Genomic DNA, 23,634 nt, shown 5'->3' with positions numbered 1-23,634 from the left:
AATAAAAGGATTATAACAAGTATCTTAAAACAGATGGTGAAATTTATAATTTGTGCCTACTTCTACCTGTCAAACATAATATCACATTAATTAAACATAGGTATTAGGTTTACTAATTAAACAAGTTCAGGCAGTTTTTTCTGTGAACTTTCAATAATCAATGGCAATTTTTACATTCAGAATGTAAACACACTTTAGGAACCTTGTCCGTGATAACTCTCATGGGTATAACAGTTCTTCGGGCACTTAACATTTCTGTATATACATCTAGTTCACTGCCATATAAAGGTTATTACAATTGTTTTGTTCTCAATTAACTCACAAAGATTCCAGTTCTAAATGATTATCAATGTAAGAATTTAGCACAGTTGCAAATTTTAATGGATTCTGTCATATATAGTATCTATAAGTATCACTTTTAACAGTTTTAAATCAATGATAAGCATATCAACGTGTTAAAAATCAATTTCGTAGCACTATTTTTGTGCTTACCCAAAACAGCGAAAAATTAGTACACACTGAAAATTATTGCCTTAAAAGTACTGAAAATGAAGTTTAGTGCATTAAATTAGAATAAAACAGGTGTTGGCACAAGATTCATTTCTTATATGTTAACTTTCTGTTTAAAAAAAATTAAATATTTAATTTATGACAATACAATGTTTTTATTTAGAAACCTAAAAAAAAATAGTGAGTTACTGAAAAGTTTTCCCAAAAATATTTATCCTATCTTTTACGGAATCCTATTTTATGGAGTAAAATTCAAAACATCTCCCTGCAGATATAATTTTACTCAGCTGAAAATAAATTGAAAGTGTTGAATGCACTATTAAAGCAGGAGTTGTAATGGTAAAATTCAATAAAAAAAATGTGGAATTCCATTTTAAAACAGGAAAAAAATATGTCTGTCCTTCACAGCATTAATTGAGAATTACAACAGAATACACAGTATTCTATTACTATAACACAAATCTCCCAATTCAGTTAATATCAAGCCTATAAATTTACTTCCTAAACCCATTCCGTGGAACAGCAATACATTCTAATACAACATCTTAACTTGGATCTGAAACAAAATCAATCTTCACGATTGAATTTCCTCCACTCAGATAAAACATTTATAATTTTTAGCCATGGAGCCAATAAAACAAACATTCATCAGGAATGGAGCTACATTTTTGTCACCTAAATTCAGATTATTCTGACAGTTATATCTGATGGAAGCTTTGAACCACTAATTGCCAGGTTTTTTATGAGATTTCATCCATTGACTTGTGATTTTTGTGGTTCAGTGCTGATAGCCTGGCTGTGTTTACATTCTATTCAAATCCAACTCTTAAGATATGGCATTAAACAAATGATGGTTTTCAAAAAAATCCAAAAGTTTGCAATTTTTATGCTATTAAGAGCTGCATTCATCTGTGAAAGGTTCTTAATCACTTTGTGTTCCATTATCATCCTTTCCACAATTCAAAATTTTCCAGATTAGTATGGTCACTGATTACAAATAGATTTCATGATTGGATTGAAAATTTAAATTTGAATGGGATTCATTAAATAATGGAATGTGGAAGATGACTAATTCAGACATTGCAGAGGGAAAACAATGACAAAATAAAAAAAATTACATGATATTGCACTTTTATGCGCAACAGAAGAAGTTGGTGTGCATGCATTGATAACAGTGTATCAAGTTTGGTGATGATGTGACCAAAGCCCTCAGAAAAAAAAGTTAACTTAAATAAGAAAACTGTTGACAAAAATTTCTAGAGATTTTAGTTACAGCAAAAAACTCAACTTCTTTAAGGGTGCATATAAAAACAGTTTGAAAGTCACTGCTCAATTCAGAAGGTCTTAATGATACATCCTTGATTTAACTCCAGAGAAAAAATCTAGACTGAACCTTTACTGTTTCATATCAAAGAAAAATAAGTATTCTTATTGGTTAAAACATGGTCAGGTGGTATTCATTAAAATATCAAGAGGAGTCCAAGGTCATTACCAAATGATAATGCCCCAGACTTACCACACAGATAATGCCTGCTCCAGATTCTTCTTTGAAATAAACACAAAAGTTGTTTATGTAGAGGGTATTATCAATATACTGACTACCCTTGGGAAGCGATATTGCCTTTAACACTAATAGAGTCCTCGTCTGTGACTAAAGGCATAGTCAAGGTTTCAGACAATATTACAATCATTTGGGCTGCAAGTTCGTCATGATAATGTCCTCTACATAAGGAACTACATGCTATACACATGTACTGTAAAAATTAAGTACCAGTCAGGAACTTCCCTTCATAGTATGGACTTTCATCACCCACCTCAGAAAAACCTAAAGACCCCTTAGAGATTAAACTCTTACTGTTAAAACTTCAACTTCATTGAGAGAGTGAAGTGACCTCCTTGTAATAATTGGTCATTATAATAAGGACCTCTTTCCTAGTCAAATATGATAAAAGAAACAATTACTCATTTTATAATAACTGATTTTTTTCATTCTAAGCACTTCTCTAATAAGTACATTAGCTGAAGTTAAGATACATGTAGATAATTGGAACAAAGAACTTGCTCAAGAAGCTGATAGCTCTGACTATTACTTCATTTAGAGAAATAAGCAAGTTGTATAAAAGTACAAGTGAGTTACAAAATCATAACAGGAAGCCTTCTAAAGTATCAACATTTATGAGATTCTCATCATGTAAAGTTTTATCTAAATCAACTGAATATTTTTATTGGAAAGAGCATAACATATGCATGTTTAAAGATTACATGTACCCGTAGTTATACTCATCAAGTTTTAAATAACACAAGCTATTAATCTATCATGTACCAGTAATGAGAAAATAAAGTTTCTGTTAAAATGTTAAAAAAAAAAAAAAACAGGTCTTAGCCATGAATAAAACTAATCAAAGAAAGATATTTTCTTTAACCATATCTGTTGCAAGCACTTATTTCAATTCAGTCATGCAATTAAATCATTAAATGAAAAAAATTGCATTTTTGAGGTTACAAAGTGACCAAAATGCTTTATTTCCGTACTCTACCCCACATCTAGCAAGGTAAAAGTTGGACGCGAGTTTAACTTCCATAAAATAAAATCCTTCCACAACAAATATCCTTTTGTTAACGTTGTGTAAGCTGATTCCTCATGTATAAAAACAGGGTTTTCCTTTCAACCATTACTTGGTGCATCTATGCAGCATAATAATGGTCTTGATTACTGTAATTTTCTCCGCTAACAAATAAATCAGATTAGTGAAATCATCGAGTCTTTGTTGATTGTCACATTCTACCCGCTGACGAAGTGTAAGAGTGATAAAAGCTGAAGACTAACAATGGAAACTGACTCCCCTGGCCAGGTATATTGAGCACCTTGGTCAGGGTTTTATTTCTAATTAAGAAAATTATATCATCTCTTTTCCCTGAACATTGACAATTTATGAGGAGAAAGGACATAGTTTTATCTTCCCTAAGTTTTACATGGATCAGATAGCTCTTTATCAAATTCTAACAAAAGTATTTATGCAGCTTTTAATGTTTTGAATGTCACCTAAAACATCTTAATAAGCAATTTACCGAATTTGGTAGAGTTCCTGCTAACCAAAAATATTGTAATATATTGTAACATAGCCCATATGTCATTGAAGATCTTAAGGCGATCCAATTGTGTTCCTATGAAGCCATTCAACAAGTTTAACACCTTCTATCATTCATACCTTATAAAGAACTTCATAATACACAATCTTGGAAATGATTGTGTCCTTTTAATAACTCAAAATTCTTTTCTCACTGACCAATTTGTCTGTACTCATACACAATAGTAGGAACAGTCTTAAGGTATGGTAGAAGAAGAATGCCAAACACTTGAACTTACAGTAAACCTAAAAACTTAAAAAGCAAACAATCAATATATCCCCATGAGCATTTCAAGACTGCATAAAACTCTCAATTGCTTAGGTTATTAAATTTTACATTTGAGCAGAAAACTCACTCTAAAATTTATTATTAAAGTAAAACCAGAGAGCAATAAGAGTTAGAATCGATATCATTTTAAAGTGTTGCAATTCCTTAATGCATTCTCTAATTATACATGCTTTGGAACTTAAGTGGTCCGATGGGGTTGTCTTATTCAATTACATAACATTGAATACTCTGGAATATCCACGGATGACAGTATTTACAGCTAAGAGGAATGTCTTGAAATAATTGCTTTGTTAAAACCAAGAATACATAAGTCGGCTTCTTTATTAATTTATTGCCCCTTTTTGCTGACTTTCCCCCATCATACAGTATGTCATCAAGAATTTTCTGTTGGAGAATTCTAATTTCATTTAATTTATTATCTTGTCTTGATTTTTAGCTGACAATTTCATTAAATTCCATGAATCATAGCAATCAAACGAAAGATTGTGTTTCCCTAGCTAATCACATATGTAATCAAACGCACAGATGACGTCCTCTTGATGGGTCCAAGACAATGTTGTTGCATGTCTTCCTTAGGATTTTATGGACAAATTTCATTAGAATAAGAGCTTTTACAGTTGTCTGTTCACTAAAATCTAATAACAATGCAACAAAATTGTTCATTAGAAAGTCAGAGATGTAGGAATTCTCTGTCATAATGACAAGTGTATGACTGGTTGTCAAAAAGTCATCTGACTATCTTCTTTTAGATATAGATTTCTTTTATTCTGGTTATGTCAAGTCCCATCCAAACTCTAGAAGTATGTTTTGTCTTATTCTAACCCCCACAAGTCATCGTAGTGTTTATTCTCCCATCCCCAGATCTAACCACCAACTCCTCTTTAACAGTGCATTAGAATTTGATGAAACTTCCAATAATTATTACATGATACCTTTGTGCACCTCAAACTTTGTTAATTTTGTTCTGAATGTAAAATGACTTAAGATTTCTGGGGAGATGAGAGGGGGTATTATCAAGTACCGGTATATTTTGCTCAGTTTTTTTCAAGTTTTTGTTTTTTGGGGTTTTTTTTTTGTTTTTGTTTCAATTAAGATTAGTGTCTAATTAATCTAGAATGAATATTTGGCAGAATAATAAGAAGAGAACAAGTTACAAATTCTAAAATGTAGTCTTGTGAAGGAAGATTATTGGTATATTTATAATAAATACCAACATATTCTATTTACACAATGTGACAAAAACAGGTCTTTTTAAGATTTTTACTTCATAAATAAAGGAACCAGACAAAATTGTCCAAAACAGTCCTTTACACTAAAAACATAAAAGATGGATATATAATGCTGGTTCTAGCAGTAATCAAAAGAATGTAATCCAGGGACAAAGACCAGACATGGGAAAACAGACATACATAACAAAGAACAAAAAGAAACTAAAATAATACATACAAAGTAACAAAAGCAAATGAGCCACTTGGACTCCACCAAAAACTGGGAGCATGGACAAGGTGCACTGGTAGGGTAAGCGTCCTCTGCTTTTCTAGAAACAAACGTGGAGTTGCTCATAAAAAGTCAAGGCCAGGTATCCATCAAACCCCAAACTTACCACCAGAAAATGGAAAATTAGAATAAGAACATTAGGCCAAATAAAAAACTTGTGTGTTTCCTACCACCCTATCCACCCTATTTTTCCAATAAATAATGTTATACCCTAACATTTTCTTTGTCCATTTTCAATAAGCACCATTTAAGTCAGAAAGTTTCTCCAATTGACTCAATGTAAAAAAAAAGGTAAAATGATATAAAAAAAACCTACCTCCCCCTTTTTTTTCAAAGGTGTAATATGAAACACTTTTTTTCTTTTCTTTTTTTTTTTGCCTGATTGAACAGAGACAAACAGTCCCAGCACCTGCCACAACTATAACAGTGGGTGTGAGACAACCCTTATTTTCTTCAAATTGTCACATTGATGAATTTTTCCAATTTTCCATCATCATGCCAAAGCGGGGGAAAATTATTGCTTCAATAATAACAAGTGATTATCGATGAAAAATGTATTTCCTGTTCCTTTCTCATTCATTTTAAAGAAATTGCTGGTCTGGGAACAGTTTTAATCAATTTGATTGATTGTTCTGACACTACAGGACACAATTAGTTTGACAGTAAGAAAGTGTTTTACACTGAACCACCACTTTCTTTCATCGTCCATGTACTTCAGTTCTGACACAAGTATCAAGACATGTCTGTAACTGTACTGAACTTATATTTCAAATAAAGACATCAAGGACAAATATGAACAAATCACTTTTAGGAATGATTTGTACAACAATAGATCTGTCATCAGTACAGTGGCATATCCAAAGAAGCAAATTACCTAAGAAGGGAGTCAAGAAGTTGGAACCCACCCCCACTTATTTTGTTGATGTGGTGCAAAATTTTGTCAAAATTGAGCAAATGATTGCCTGTAAACCACCCCCCCCCAACCTTTTCATAAATTACTGATCTAAACTTGCAGTAAATTCAGTCAATGTACAATTTGGCAAAATAACTATAACTAAGTGCTCTAGATTCTGTATAATGAAACGATATATTCTAGATTCTGATTTTACCAATGAAAAAACATGTGATTGTTTCTGACAGACCTGACATACTTGATAGAAAGAATAAAAGCCTTTTTCTGTGGTGAATTTGAGTAGAACAATTTTCTAGTGACTACAAAATGATCTTCTCAAATTTACTAGATTATGAATTTCATGGACAATAATAGTTTTTCGATAAGATCAAACAGAAAATGAAATACCTATTCCACAATTTAACACCTGTCTCGGACTTGCACACCTGGATAACATATACCTGTAATTTTTTTAAACATATAATTATGAAAATATAAATTTCACAATGAGATCTGAGTTGGTATTAAAGATATATATTTAATGGTTTTCAAAATAGATATCACAAAAACTTTTGCTTTCAATGCCCCCCTTCAGCATATATTTCATTTGTTATTAACAGATAAGCCCTGAATGGCAATAGTAACTTTACACCTCAAATACTACATCAAAAACATTTCATAACAAATAAGGAGAAGAGTTTAACACTTCTTTTGTTAAGGTTATGAATGAAATGAAATTCCTCACATTTAAAATCTTTAAATGCAACATATAATTTCCTTCAACATGAAATTCTCTGTTTAGTAGTAATACAAGATGAAAATTAAAACTTACCAAAGAATGGTTTTGACAGAATGAATCATACAAGTAGATTACAATTTGTTTCTTTTTAACTTAAATAAATTATGATAGAAGAGAAGGGCTACGTGGTATATACCCTGCAGACAGCAACGCAGCAAGGCCTCACAAATAACAGTACAGAAAAAGCATAGTTGAGGTTTTTTTTATACAATGCTGATTACTCATATGGCTTCTGTAAACTGAGAGCTACAATATAAAGTTGGCTAATATGAAGGACAAGCCTTCTTGAAAAGGGTCAATACTTTCTATCATATATTGTAAACATACTAATTTTTGCATTGTACTATTTTTTTTTTTCTATTTTCGTGGTGGACAGAAAACCATGAAAAATAGTACATGCGAAATGGACTTTCAACACTAAATAACACAAATCATTTTTGGAAACTCAAAAATTGATACCCACAAATATGTTCACTTGACAGAATCATCAAATATTAGCAACCATGAAAAATTGATACGTTTTGAGAATCTAAATGTGTAAAATTTTCAGACCTAGTTTGAACTTTTGTACCTAATTTAACATCCAAAAACTTCTATAATTTTTTTAGGACTTTTTACCATTCAATCCAATGAAATATTATTAACATTTGTAATGCAACCCATCAATATACAAGTTTTTAAGAACTTAATGGGCAAAATGTACTCCTTTTTTGTATTACAGGTACTTAAATTCCAACAAACACCAAATAAAGCATCTTCTAAATTAAACAGTTACTATTAATTTCAATCCTAATTCAAGATACCTTGCAATGATCATAGACTTTTTCATTTCCGGATAGACAATGTCCAGTTTTCTAGCATTCCCAATTACCATCAACCAAGGGCAAGTAAAATTTTGGTGAAGGGAAGTTATTTATATTGTTCCACTTTTCTTTTTACAAGTAGAAAACCTGAGTTTTTTTAAGTTTGGGAAGAAGATACTGATTGATGCAAAGTAAATTCTCTTTTTTAAGTTTCCAACTGAAACCTCATGTTTTCAAAAATTCCTTGAAAACTGTTGTTTACAGATCTAACACTTCTCAAACAACTACCATTAGATACAACCTTAAAATAACAGGCCTTAGTGACAAAATTTAGAGTGTCAGTGACATATCAATGAGGCCTCATTCATTACAAAACATCTTACCCCCTCAGACTGAAGAGATTAACATGTTTTCATCCAATACTGTCTTTACCATGTATAATTACACACTTAACATTATAACTTATCTACCACACACTAATTTACAGCAATAAATAACATTACTAGATGAAAACAAGATCTCGACTTAGTTCAGAATGGCCTTTTACTTCAGAGTTTATTCTATATCGAGTTACATGGCAACATTAAATAAAGACCAGGAATAAGTTCATAATGGCCTGAACCATCTCAATTTATCCTGTATCTTATTACATGTCAAAACTGGTACGTGTCTTTACTTTTGAAATCGACACAAGTAACAATTTTCTCAAATGTTGAATAAACTACAAATAAATTACGACTCACAGCGAGAGATAAACATAAATGACAAACAGTAACTGATATGACACTTCTTCATTACAATTTTACATTAATTGTATGTATAAAAGCCAACTTAATAAGGCTTTATATACAAAAAGCCAAATCAAGGGTTATATTGAGTGCATCATTTCAATTTAATGTGGGGTATACAAATACACAAAGTACATGCAAAGTCATTGTAAATGAATTGCAGATTTTTACAATTGGAATATGTAAATGGCAAATCATCATTCATCATATCATGCACATTTCCTTATTTATACAATGAGAATGCATTTCTGATGCAAAGGGAAGTAACTGTTATCAAATTTCAACCACCATAATTCATCATAACAGAGGAGTTGAAAAAGGTCATTGACTGTATTAGGCCAACTAAAAATAATCATTTGGTTCTCATTTCCACCCTTATCTCTTTTGTTGGTTCTTCACTGCTCAATTTTTTTTGGCGGCAAAGTGATAAGTAACAGCGCTCTCATCATAAAAAAAAGGTAAAAAGAAATGCCCCCCCCCCACCTCAAAGGTTTTCTTGACATGAGAACCAAGATATTTATTTTGAATGGCCTTAAAGATACTGTAAGCTGGGAATACTTCAATACATTTTGCACTTGCAATCATTCAAACCTTAGTTTTGTTCTGTAACCAACAATTTTAGCCACAGATTTATTTTTGTTATAAAAATTTTACATCCAAAAGAGCAAAGCATAAAACTACAAAAAAAATTCCCTGCTTACAGTTCATTTACACCATAATAGAAAAATTAACACTATAATAGTAGAATGGCAATTAGTAATCATATTCATTTATATACATGTATATATATATATAAGCAATAAATAATTTCAAAGAAAAGAGGCATTCCTAAACATGTCTTAGAAAAATGATACATCGGTCAAAAGAAATGGGCAGAATTTCATCCTATTAAATGTATGTTACACTTTCAGCATCATAAGAAATCTGTACGAGGATATATTAGAATGTCCAAACTTACCTTAAACCAGGAAAATGATCTTATGTGCTGAATTAAAATTACAAAATCCTGAACTTCATCAATTAAAGCAAATGTTTCATGAAATACACATGCAAACACATTTACTCTCCTCTAAAAAGGCCAAATTTTAACAGAGTAATTGCCTATTAAAGGTATATAATTATGGATCATGCATTTTTTAATCAACAATACCTGAAAAAAAAAATATAAGCATTGCAATACTGTAAAATTGAAATTTATTGCATTCATTTTTAATTGCATAATTGCTGAAAATGATATTTGAATTTTTGCAATTTTAAGAAAACTTCCACTCTTCAAAAATTGTAAAAGTTCAATAATTTTAGTTTACATTATTGCAATATCAAGTCAGTAGAATTTTTCCAATAACAATATTGCAGTAAGTTCTGAACATGCAGTAAGTTAATGGGGCTAAAAAAAAAGAGAATGTCTCAACTCCTTCCGAACACATGCCACTGCTGAGGACATTTCAAATGTTTGAAAATTAGTTTCTGTTTAACAGACCTGACTTTCAGACATGATTTTATCAAGACAACAAGAAAGGAAATTGGCAAATACAATAAGAACAGAAACAGAAAGGTAAAATCCAGATATGGAAAAAAGCAGAATTCCATTTAAAGGAGACAAAAATCATGTCTGGATTTTCACAAACAAAGAGGAAATTTGCAAATTAGAAGTTAATAACTTATAAGTAGGTTTTTTAACTAGTTGAAATAAACTACACGATTGTATACAGTAAAAAAATCTTGTCTAAAATCTGATTTAAAGAAGCAAAGCTTTGCTTAAAGGTGAGAGATAAACAGATCTGAAAAGTCAAAGAAAGTAGACTTATGTAAGATGCAGTCAACACAAGCTCATAATAAATACTGAAAAGACAACATACCCTTCTAACAACAAGTGTATCGTCATCTTCTTTGGTCTTGGTGTGTTCATGTTTCCTGCCAACATTATTGCTTTGGTCTGTAAAAAGCAAACACAAGATAAATCATTGCAATTTATTAATAACAGAACTGTCAATTTTACAAAAAATTGTAGAGTAAAATTTGTCAAAAGATAATGTATGTTGTCACAATACTATTCTGTCATAAAGCAATAGTTTTGGGCAAATTTTACACTTATGATTTTTTTTAAATCAATGACAGCTCTTGAATAGTATGAACTTCCCATTTACACCATACACCTTCCCCCTATTGCCCATGATCTCATCCCCATTTCCAATTACCTCAAACCTATTCCCAATGATCTCATCCCTATTCCCCATGATCCCATCCCCATCTCCCATGATCTCATCCCAATTTCCAATGATCCCATCCCTATTCCCTATGATCACATACCTATTCCCCATGATCTCATCCCTATTTCCCATGACCCCATCCCTATTCCCCATGATCTCATCCCCATTTCCCAAACAAAAATCCCCATTCCCAAAAGAATTCCCACTGCATTTTTCTTTATTACATTATATAATTACAGACTAAAATTTTCAAATTTCAAATTCTTCAACATTCACACTGTTTTTGTCACTAATTCAAATATACCACTCATAAATAAATACTTTTTAAACCAATTTCCCAATTTTTCTCCATTCAAAATTCTCACCCCTCCCCCCATCCATCCTCATTCCCTATTCCACATTAATCTTATACCATAGAATGGAAAGTCTACCCCACACAAGTACTGTAATGGACTGTCAAGGTGATTGTATCACTCTTCTTAACACTATATTTCTCAACACATAATCTGCATATTTCTTTTTTTGATAGTAAGAGACAATTAATCTGAGTTTTGTGATCAAATTGCTATTTATAACAGTATTGAACATAACCAAAGAATGCATATCAAACATAAATGCATGTAACCATAAGCTTGTGACATTTAGCAAAAGGCAATTGTGTGCATAGATACATGAAAGAGACATTGCAAAACATTAAAACAAAATACCAGGTTGTTTTCAGGTTATCTATAAGTTCTCAGGCAAATATTAGATTTAAAGGAAAATTTTGAAGGTGAGCATGGTATGCCTTTAATAGGAAGACAGTTTTTTTTTCATTTGTCTGGGGGCAAAGTTTAATATTCAATTATTCAATTCAAAGTATATATACAATTTTCCAATGGATACATTCAGATCATGCCCCCCCCCCTCCAACAGTAAAAATCCCTGAAAACACAAACTGACCCCTCAAAAAACATAACAGAGAACAAAATCTGATGCAAGAAAAGATGCTTAAAATTGTGTTCAGAAGTGGATATGTTTGAAATGCACTGGAAACAGGCAGGTGTGATGCTTATGTGCATGTATTGAGATGCCCCCCCAACCCAGATGTAATTGTATTGAGATATCCCCAACAACTGTGGGTTCATATAAAACTGAAATTAGATAATCCTAGCTATAAAAAGAAACATTGGAACAAATTATACATTGTTTCAAAAAATAAAATGACAAAAAATCTAAATATATGTTCATAAGATTTCTAAATACTAAAATACACAACAGAAAATACGGGAAAATAATGTAAAAAAAAAAGTATAAATAAAATGAGTGTATACAAGTACATCGACCATCCTTTACATGAAGCTGCTCTTAATGTACTTACAAAATAAATCAATCAATCAATCTTTTTGAATATTTTGTCCATAAAAAATAAATGATATATTATTAACTAAGCCATATCTACTACCAAACTACTGATCTTCGTTAACTTGGCATGCAGGAAGAATTAAGATTGAAAAACCAATTTATTACCATAGTTAAAATGGATTATTACAATTTGAAAAATTTAGGCAATTGAAAACCAGTGTTAGAATGTATTATTGAAATTAAATTCTTTTAAAGCGGGCAACAATCTTGTTACGCAGTACTTAATTTTTCTCCATTTTTATTGATCAGAATAATTAATGTTTAAAATCTAGCTCCTGTAAAGTTGATTATAAATAAAAAATTAAAATTCATTTCAGAAAGAAGCAATACAATACATATGTGACATTCAAAAAATAATAATGAGAGAAACCCCAAAAATAAGAAATGAATTGATTACAGACAACATTCCTTGTAACTTCAACACACTGTTTATACAACAGAAAGTCAAACTGATTCTCATAACATTTCAACTATAAATTCAGAATCAAATTCATTCATGGCAGTTAATTGATAATGTTAATACATAAATATTAATGGTTCCTTAACCTTTTGGGAGTAAAACGGAATTCTGAACACAAAAAAAATGTGTTAACTTTTGAAATAACTGACCAATACACTTCAATGATGTCTCTATATAGATTTAAGTGTCATACATGTGTTTAAAATTACATGTATTTACCCAACATGACCAGAACTTGGGTTTTGTATTGATTCACATGGTGCACCTTAATAGGACCGCAAAGGTTAGAACCCTGATTAGTTGCGGACACTTATTCAAGCTTGATATAGGTATGAATTTTGATTGTTGTTATATACTGTGTATAACATAAGCTTTTGTAGTTGTATAAAAATTAGTCAGTTTTGTGTTTCTAACAACATGTAATTGGTCCATCACCATGGGTTGTATAGTTAGTGTTTGTAGGTCAGTAAAACATCCTTGACCCTGTGAAGGTGAATCTAACATCTAAGTAGGTCATAGGTCAGGATAGATGCTGTCAAGAAACAGGTGTTGGGTATATCCAACAGAAAAATTCTTATCACAGCAGTTTTGATTTAATTAATTGATGAGTAAAATCAGTGTGACTTTCTGTTATACATTTACTCACCAACTTCATGAATAATCATAGATTGTAAGGTGTTGTCTAAAATCAACAGATAACAAATCAAAATGTGTACATATCATGACATATGGCATATAACAGCATTACATAAATAAAATCCTAAAAATCAATAAAACTTATGGGTTTTTTTATCCATTCAAACCATTCCAAACAGCAAGGCTCAAGAGCAAAAAGAAATTTTAATTGTTGAAGCTAAATCACTAGGAAATTAAAGTTTCAGTACTGAATTTCCTGCAGTAATTTTGTTCTAAACAGTAACATACATACCATCAACCATGGAAGACAGAGTCTCAAATGTGTCCTTATTGTAATTACCAGGAGGTCTGAAATTATATCAGTAAAAGAAAATTACATGTACATATTAAATAAGTGTCCAATAATTCGTGAAGAGAACGTTTCAACAGACAATGTGGTAAATCATGTGATTTGAGCTTCATGTGAAATTCATTCATGTGACATATGCTTTATATGGTTTTTATCTCAAAATATATATCAATTTGGTCAAGTCTAAAATCACATTAATTTTACAAGAAAGATAGGACAAAATTTGTTTACTTACAATGGACAAACTGGTTGCAAGGCCAGAAGTGTAGGAACTGTTTAGCTACAGTGGGCGACTGATTATGAGGCCAAAATTGAAGACAGTGTTTACTTACAATAGACAAACTGGTTCTGATACCAGAAGTGTAGGCACTGTTTACATACAATTCGAAAGCTGGTTTCGAGAAAATAAAAGAAGATACTGTTGACTTACAATGGGAGAGCTATTTATGATGACCAGACTTGTTGTCACTTTGTACTTACAATCGACGAGCTGGTTCTTAGGACCAGACATGAGGGCACTATTTACTTACAATGGACAAATTGGTTCTTAGGACCAGACTTGTTAACACTGTGTACTTACAATCGACACAATTGACACTGTACACACTGTTTACTTGCTGACATCGTTTACTTACAATGGACGAGCTGGTTCTGAGGCAAGCAGTGTACCGTCACGGTTAATGACTTCCTCTTCCTCCTCATCATCTGATTTGTCATCATCTATCAATACTGTTGTTGTAGGTTTATCTTCAGCAACAAGTTCATTTAAGTGGTTCACTATCATATCTAAGTCCTATAAATATTTATGACATAGAGGAATATAATTTATTGTAATGATTAATAATTCATAAATCCTAGTATCTAACTTCGATTTCTTGGGACTTTTTATAACATATTTGAAGGCAAAGTGTAACCTGTCTATAACAAATCCCTTTAGGACTAAGAATTTGCTTACTTCAGGGAGGAGTTTGGTTTACCCAGGTATTTTTATATTGATACAGATGGACTTCATAAAAGTATGGTTTGGCACATTTTCGGTTAATTTGGTTTTAATTTAAGGAGGTAGACCTGGGGTAAGGGACATAACTCTTGAAATCATTGATAAGTTTGAATCATATTCAATTTCACCGAAGCCTATCAAGCTTTCATTTGAAACAGAATGAAGTCAGTCCAATTTACTTTGATGCTACATGAAATAGAAGTAATATGCTAAATACAAACGTTCCAATGATTTTTCTGAGTTGTGTCCATTACCTCCAGTCTACCTCCTTAAATATAATATTAGTATTGTAAATTTAAGTATGTTGTACACTTGTTCCAAGCATTTACTTCTATCAACAGCAATAGACACAAATACAAAGAAGATGGAGATCTGTAAATAAACAGTCAAAAAGAAGTTGTCATAAGAAAACAAACTAAAATGGAAAGCGAACTCCAGCACAGAGAACTTCTAACCTGAACAATACAAGGAATGAAGCCAGTGTTTTAGGGTTATGAACATGTAGTTTTGGTAAATTCTGATAAAACATGATATAATTCAGAAAAGACTAATTAAAGATTACCTTTAATTTTAATATCAATTGCAAGTTTTCACATATAACCTTGACCTTGACCTACCTCAGGTTTCTTTGCCTGACCTCTATACATAGGATTTCTAGGATCACCCTGACCTTGACCTTGTTGTGGTCTCTGATTAGCACTCATAGGTCTCTGATCTGAAAATAGTGAAAAAGATCACTTAAAACTTTCCCATCAAGAAATGTACAACATAACCATAGTAAATTTACTAAATTTTATACACATATTATGCCTTACTATTGATAACATTGGAAACATGCAAGTGACTAAATTTGTGCACAAGATATTATGTCCATAACCAGAAAACTCTTTCAAGTGCAGAGAAAAGTCATCATAATAGTTGCTGAAGCAAATTTTCAAAGTTTGGATATTCAATTCAAGAAGTAACCAACCAGCATGCAAAGCTTCATTATAATATAGCTCTAATTATAATACAATATATACAGAGAATCTTTCATGCACTAAGACATCCCTCTCAGGTAGATGTTTATCATCTCTTACATTTTGTTATAAATTGAACAAAGGTAAAGGGTCTTTGTGAATTTATATACCAAATTAATAGTAGCAGTGGCAGATCCAGAGGTTGACATCCCCCCTTTTGTTGGAATATTATGTTTATTTTGCCTATAATTTGATCAAAATGAGCAAATAATAGCATGTGAACCCCTCCCCTTTTTTCTGGATTTTTTCACCCCTTTTGAAAATCTCCGGATCCGCCCCAATTATAGTAGACATGTTAGAGATTGAAAAAATATTACAATAATACAGAATTTAATCAACAATAGACTGAAACACACACAGAAAGAACACAATAATCTATAATCTAGAGAAATCTAGAATAATATGTAGCAATACAAAATATCTACATCTTCTGTTTAATATCTTTCTTAGACATGTATTAGCATTTTTAAAGGTCGATCACTTTAACCCTCTTAAAAAGCTTTGATTAAACCCAACCACAGTGATTCAAGGCTTCAAAGTATTATCTATATATTCATTTAATTTCTGGCAAAAGTTTTACCAATGAAATTAAAAGGGAAAAAAAATTAAAAGTTATTTTTATGCCCAAAAAAATCCAACATCTTAAATAACTATCAGGCAGCAGTCACTTTAGTCCACTCCTTTTCAATCAAATATACATAGAACTTAAAAATAATTTTCACCGCTGCCAAATTTGTGATTTGTTCTATATATAGAGGCTTCTATGCACTTTAGAAATGAAAAGTTAAGTGAGTTTCCAATTTCGCACTTTCACTACGCTTGTAAATATATAACAAAAGTTACAAGACCACAAAACTTTGCTGCTAAATGATATTCCTTATTCTGTGTTGCAGTTCAAATACAATCTTAGTGCACTGACATGACAAAGATCAAATAATAAAACAGATTCGGCTTCAAGCAGTAAAAATCCTTTGCAAGTTCTTGCATTTCTGAATGTTTCTAAGCCTCCTCTGTATATTTTATATGAAACATGCCATGTCTTTCTATTTATGTAAATCAAAATGCTAATACATGATCAACACTCCAAAAACAGACACACAGGAAGTAGTGTAAGGGGAGGTAACCTGTTTCTGGTTCCTCATTCTCTTCTTCCTCCTCTACAAGGTAAAGACAGATGGGAATTAGAAAAGCTACAACACAGACAGACAGACTCTATGGTAGCAAGCCCAGAGCTTTACTAACAGACAGACAGGCAGCAAGACATGAGCTATAACTAAACATTTCCTTTTGTAAATTACCCAAACACTTTTGGGGTTTTAAAATATTATCAATTTCAAGGAATTATAATTTGAAATATGAAATACAAAAAAAGAAAATAGTGAATGGAATTTTTAAGTTTTGTCTGGAAAATGCAGTGAAAAATTTTGGTCTAGTTCAGTAAAGTTGTAGACTATACATCATATACACATCCTTGCCTCAATTTCAATTTTTTCTAAAAACACATATTGTGATCTTTTCTAAAATGTCAGATCAAAGATTTCCTCATATCTCTTCCCAACCCAAATTTGACCAATCAGATTGTTTGAAATGCCACATTTCCAGAAAAACTAATAATTCCAAAATTTGAGATTTGTATTAAAACAGCAGTGTTTTGGCAATTTAAAAATGGTCCAATTCTCTAAAGATAAATATATCATGTTCCTATATTGAAAATAATTTACAGAGACTGTTATATTATTGTTTTACCAAAGGGCTGGCCATTTACTTTGCCTTATTTTACCTACAACAACAGCACTAAAAAATAATGACAACATATGGCCAGTCTGTGGTTAAACAATGATGACATGGAGTCTCTATGAACTATTATTATTTTTCTAATAGGACTAGTTTCCTCATGCTTATGAGATGATGCAGCTTATGTGTTGCAAGAAATAGCAACCATTGTGAGGCAAAATTATATTATGGCGCCAGTAAGATTGGGTAAAACTTATCTATGACTTTAAATCTAAGACTGTCATATGGCTATGACATTGGTCATATGTTTATTATCATTTACCACGGCTGTGTTTCAAAGATCTTTTAAGAATGTCATATTAGAATTTGAAATTGATTATGACATAAATTGCAAAACACTGGAAACTTTACTACAGATTTTCAATTTTGTGAATACAATTAAAAAGGTGCATTATCCACCCTTAAACACATCATAAAATGTATTAGAGAATATATAACACAAGTCACAAGCATGATTTTAACCATTCTTGAAACATTGGTCAAAGTTATCCTCTAAAATTTAATTTTGTTAAACATCTCCAAAATTTTCAAATTTTAACCAATCAAATCATAAAATAAAAATAAAAATCTCGGAATTCAATGGAAATCTCAAAAAAATCTCTTAAATCTAAATTAAGTAATTACAGCAAATTCATTTCATTTTAACAACTTCAGAAAATTTCAAAAAAAAATAATACCATAAAGACACAATCACTGAAGACGAAGCATGTTTTACAAAACAATGCATACAACAATACAAAGCAATGACATAAACAATGTAACAATCACAACATATACAATGCAGACAGATACTCTACAGAAAAATGTACATCATTTTCAAAGTTTGGGATGATGTTACTATTAGAGAAGCACCACTCAAATTTAGTATTTATTATATTGTTCTAAGTTACCTATGTATCTTCCTGTAAAACCATACCAATTGGATTCAATTATACAATCAAACGGAAAAATATCTTATAAATATTAAACACTCATTATACAAGCCAAATGTGCCACATATGATAATCATATGATTATCATATAACAACTTTCAAATGAGTCGTATGATTATTATATATTCTCATATGTTAATTTTGGCTTGGAAACATGATAATCCTATGTTTGTGATCAATCAGATTATGCAGTAATCATATAACTGAAACATGATTATCATATGTCACTCATTTCATATGATTACCATATGTTGCAACCTATATGATTCTCACACATTGCACATTTGGCTATGCACATATACGGTTTTGTTTTAAATTACATTCAGACATTCTTTAAAGCTTCCAAATTGAAAGAAATCTCTGAATGAAGTGTAGGGTACAAATCAAAATGGTTTTAATCAGCTGGTTGAATTTTCTATTTAAAATCCATACATAGTTAAATCATGATGTAAACAAACTTTCATTTATTTCATTTACAACTTGATTTCTAAAGAGTAAAAAAAATATACTTGACCTCTGCAATAATCAATTAATATTTTACAAATTAAATGTCAGAATAATCATTACTATTGATAAACACTTGATGTCATAATTAACCTGTATCCTAAATTAAATTTTGAAGTGCCCCAAAACAAATTTTAATACCTCTTAAAAGTGTACAGTTAACAAATTAAAACACTAAATTCAACAGATATCATATTCAAAAGGAATCATTAAAAATCTACCATATAAAAACAGGTTGTGAAGCTATATAAAGCAAATTTAGAACCTGACAATGGAAAATTTGACAAAAGCACCTACCAATAATCTGTGACTGTCTTGGTTGCTGTTGTTTCTGGGCCTGCTGCTGAGAATGGGGGACTGGTTGGGCCTGGAAATGACTAGAAACAGGCCAGCCCTGATGTGATGATGCTGGTCTGTGTCCTCCGTGGTCTCTTTGTTGATGACCGTGATGACCTGATGGCCTTTGTTGTTGTTGTCCCCTCTGTTGTTGATTGTGTAGTTGCTGGGGTGGGGCTGAAGGTCTGGCTCCAGGTTGACCCTCTCTCTGTTGTATGAGCTGAAAGTTTCTCTTCAGTGTGGATTCACCAGGAATTTGTAATATGGAACTAAAACAGATGGTGTGTTATAACATACAGAAAACAACATTAATTGAAACTTTTCCTAACAAAACATGTGATCAGTATTCAGGATATTTTCACTGAAGTCAATAATTTTTCAGTTTAAGACCTTATTAGAAGTTTTATCACTTTTTATAGCAAATAGAATACTTCACAATATTTGGCAGTTAGGAATTACTTATCCTACTAACTTCCAGTCCTTTCTGAGCAAAAATGAAACTCCAAGCCTTGTTCCATATTTTTATAAATAAATACTCTTTCAACTACAGTTTAAATTTTCATTCAGGACAATACTTTAGAAATTACTACCAGTAGGAATATTTACTAATATTCTAATAATTCATTTTATCAGCAACTAATTTTTTTTTCCATTGTTTACTCTCTGATATTTTTTATCTTGGTTAGTGCCCTGATATAAAAATACTCAATAATTGTCAATGACAGCATTATATCAAATTGAATGTGTCTATACAGATTCATGGAATAATTTCAATTTTGAATGTCACGAAAGAACTTCACATTTTGCTCCTGAAGGTAGGACGGTACTATTTCCCACTATTTTAGGTTACATCTTTCGTGTACCCTACTCAGTGCTGTTCTATTTAAAGATATGAGGTACCCAGGGAAGACAATTTTTCTCAAGGGGAGCCACCCATAGAAGTCCTATTAATGTTTTTGTATTTAACTTTATATTTTGACAAGAGGCCTGATCACCCATTCAAATACAATGAATGAAAGTGCCTACCCCGTCCCTCATACATTTTACGGGAACATCCGTAATTTTTTTTAAATTTGAGTACCATAAGCAGAAAAAAGGGGTGACTTTGGGCCCATACATCATCTTCTTCAAATACAATAAAGTAAATGGTTTTGCCATGACTTTGCTTAATTTTTTAGTTAGAAATAGGAAGATATAACTGGAAAAAAGTCAGTTTATAGTTCCGTTGTTGTTTTATTAGAAAGATTTTTTTAAAGTTTCACCATCATCACCTATCTGAGAAAATATTACCGTTGTATCTATGAAATACTGTAAAAAATTTATTCTTGAAGATTCTATCAAATAAACATATTTTCAGATATCTATTTTTGCAGGTAATAATTTTCATGGTTTTCTGTCCACTGCAAAAGTAAAGAAAATTAGTACACTGGGAAAATTAATGTGTTAACTGTAAATACCTTGGTTCCCCAGGTGCAGTGTTATCATCCTCTTCTTCATTATCACTACCCTCATACTCATATTCTGTGTCATGGTCATCTTCAAATTTAACCAAAATAATCAGGGGTTACAAATTGTAGGCTCCAAATTGAAAACATATTTTTCTGTTTCTTTGCAAGAGTTATGTCCCTTTGACCAAATATAAGAGCATGACCTTGAGCTCCTTTTCTATTTTTTATGCTCTTTCTTCTCTTTTCTTTTCCATTTTTTTTTTGTATAATATTTTGCTTTTTACATTCTTTACTTTCTGTGCCATTTTTTTTTAAATATGGCAATCTATTTTGTTAGTTTCTGTTTAGTGTTCAGAAAATGTCATCTGTTATTCAAGATGTCTCATGTTGAATTTTACATTTGAAATTAACATTAACATTAAAATTTTGTTTCTGAATAAATAATTATATACAAACAGCAGGCTATCTGCTGATAATATATGAATTCCTTGATAGGTAAAAAAAAGTTTCAGCATTAAAAATTATTCTACAATAAAATTCAAGTTGAAAACATCACTGCTTGGATCTTCTCTAATTTTGAACATACCTCTCCTATTCTTTTTGTGTCTGTCTATGTGATCTTTGAGTTGTATTCTGACTTGTCTTTCTGTTGGTTGGTCTTTAATGTAAGGATGTTTCAGTAAGTTTTCAGTGTTTGGCCTCTGTGTATAGTCCTTTATCAAACAAGTTTCTACGAAATTCTGAAATCTTGAAGACCTGTAAAAAATAACATAATTCTTGTAGACAAACCATTTAAGCATAGCATTAAAGTATCTAACATTACATACTACTAGCTTTGTGACTTAAAAACTTCAAATGCTTGCAACTACAAAAATATCATTTATCATTACATTTTCAATTTACTATAGAATACAGTCTCGCAAGGTGAAACTAACTGCCTAAAATGACTTATAACATTAAAGATATGAAATCAATATTATCATTTTTACCACATGTTTGTGAAGTATTTTTTCATTTAAAAAAAAGTTGCATGATATAATTATGCCTTTATTGATTTGTATTTCCTACCATTTTGAAGACTTTAATCTCGGAGGTGGATTTCTAGGTATAAGAAACAAGGCTCGCATTGGATGCATATCACAGAGAGCTGGAAAGTTAAACAGAGAATAATAAATTCAGTTAAATATCATTTGTTGCATATGTCAATTCAGTGCTCATGTTGTGATGCACATAATAAATCAGATAAATTCCATAAAAGTTAAAATAATTTCTTGCATTTCAAATTTGTAATGTGCTTCAAAAGGAGTGATTGTTCATTTTTTTTCTTCTATGAAGAAATTACGTCAATTAGGGGGCTTACAATAAATAACCTCTAAAGCAGGTTAGTTTCAGACATTGAAATTATTTCATATAGACAGAAAAAATATAAAAGTCATTCGTTACAATTTTGTTTTGATATTAAAACTTTACAAGTATGATGGTGCCACAGTAACATTACACAATTTTGTCTATGAGATTGACAGAGAAATTTCTTTATTTAATTAGAAAGTATGTTAATTCTGAAATTAAATTACTACTCAATATTTTCTTAATATGGAAATAAATAAAGTTTCACTATCATATACCTATGGTTTTATGAGTAAATTGGAAAATAGTCATGTTTGTAGAATTATCATCCTTTGACCACAAGACAAACAGAAAATACACAAAAAAAAATAGTCATAAATGTTAAATTACCTCCCTTTGACCAGCATTAAAATAGTATTTATACCAGGGGTTGAATTTAAGTATTTTTTTTCCACTTGCCAAATTTACACTCTCCAAATCTAAGTTTCTTGAGTTATTTCTTATTTAATGAACTTATCATAAATGTCAAATTACCTCCCTTTGACCACGAGATCATAGCATTTAAAGAGTATTTTTACCAGGGGTAGAATTTAAATAATTTTTCCCCTTGCCAAAGTTATGCTCCCTAAATCTATGTATCTTGAGTTATTTCTTATTTACTGAACTTATAACATAACAGAATTCCATGACCAACATTTATTTAATAAAGATTTAAATTTTCTATAAAGGACTTAGAATTAACAAATTTTTTAACACAAGATCAATAATGCTATGAACAATGATTTTTGCACTTAATATCTACAGATTATATCAAATTTAATATAAATTAATCATCTAACTAAGCATATAGGGGTTTTGCCTACCACATGTGAATCCTCTTTTACAATCAACAAAAGTGTATTAAGTTACAAACTTACGGGGCTTTCCTTCAGCCATTTCTATTGCAGTTATCCCTAAAGACCATAAATCGCTCTGAAATAAAACAAAGTTATAGAAAGAGTATTTACCAAAGAACCAGTAAATTCTATCATACACAATATTGTCCATAAAATACCCTAAACCATTTATGTAAGACTTTCCTGAACTGCATTAATCTATGTATTTATATAGGTATCCTTTTTTTAAATTGATGTGACTTTTATGCACATTTGTAACAGGCATATCAATGCCACAACTATAAGGAAAATAAATGTAATTATTTCCTGGTATAACATACCCTATTATCATAAGTAGCTTCAGAGTTTTCATCACAGGCTATCACTTCTGGTGCCATCCTACAAGTCAAAAATCACCAATTCTTAAGTATAATGTAATTTATTTGAGATATAATGACACAACTAGTCAATTTCTCTTACTGACTGAATGTCATTTTTTCTGTGTACAGGAAAGATAAAGACTTGTGGTAGGGTTAGGAAACAGCCTTTATTTTCACATTGGTTGGGTACAAAAAACTAAAATTGTATGTATGGTTTGATAATTGAAATTAGCT

At 31.0% G+C, this 23,634-nt stretch overlaps 1 protein-coding gene across 11 annotated transcripts in view; it reads right to left on the bottom strand.

Moving 5' to 3' along the window:
* The window catches only part of LOC148626462 (serine/threonine-protein kinase mig-15-like), a 90,363-nt gene that overhangs the window by 52,508 nt on the left and 14,221 nt on the right, over positions 1–23,634 (bottom strand). For 3 of the 11 annotated variants that reach the window (XM_088570481.1, XM_088570487.1, XM_088570482.1), the window contains exons 10-22: positions 23,362–23,419; positions 23,063–23,117; positions 21,867–21,945; positions 21,385–21,554; positions 20,808–20,886; positions 19,312–19,619; positions 16,909–16,941; positions 15,383–15,480; positions 14,401–14,558; positions 13,709–13,764; positions 13,427–13,462; positions 10,566–10,642; positions 9,665–9,691 (exon numbers count right to left, since the gene is read on the bottom strand). In XM_088570481.1, the coding sequence (XP_088426607.1) occupies positions 9,665–9,691; positions 10,566–10,642; positions 13,427–13,462; positions 13,709–13,764; positions 14,401–14,558; positions 15,383–15,480; positions 16,909–16,941; positions 19,312–19,619; positions 20,808–20,886; positions 21,385–21,554; positions 21,867–21,945; positions 23,063–23,117; positions 23,362–23,419 (1,234 nt within the window). The remainder of the gene's footprint in view (positions 1–9,664; positions 9,692–10,565; positions 10,643–13,426; positions 13,463–13,708; positions 13,765–14,400; positions 14,559–15,382; positions 15,481–16,908; positions 16,942–19,311; positions 19,620–20,807; positions 20,887–21,384; positions 21,555–21,866; positions 21,946–23,062; positions 23,118–23,361; positions 23,420–23,634) is intronic. The other 8 variants (XM_088570483.1, XM_088570486.1, XM_088570488.1 and 5 more) reach the window with 6 other exon arrangements.

The sequence above is a fragment of the Perna viridis genome, chromosome 2 (assembly GCF_037379345.1).
Source record: "Perna viridis isolate PV_CMFRI_1.1 ecotype Kerala chromosome 2, ASM3737934v1, whole genome shotgun sequence".
Taxonomy (NCBI): domain Eukaryota; kingdom Metazoa; phylum Mollusca; class Bivalvia; order Mytilida; family Mytilidae; genus Perna; species Perna viridis.
Note: the sequence above shows the minus strand (reverse complement) of the source record. Positions and strands in the feature narration are given on the sequence as shown.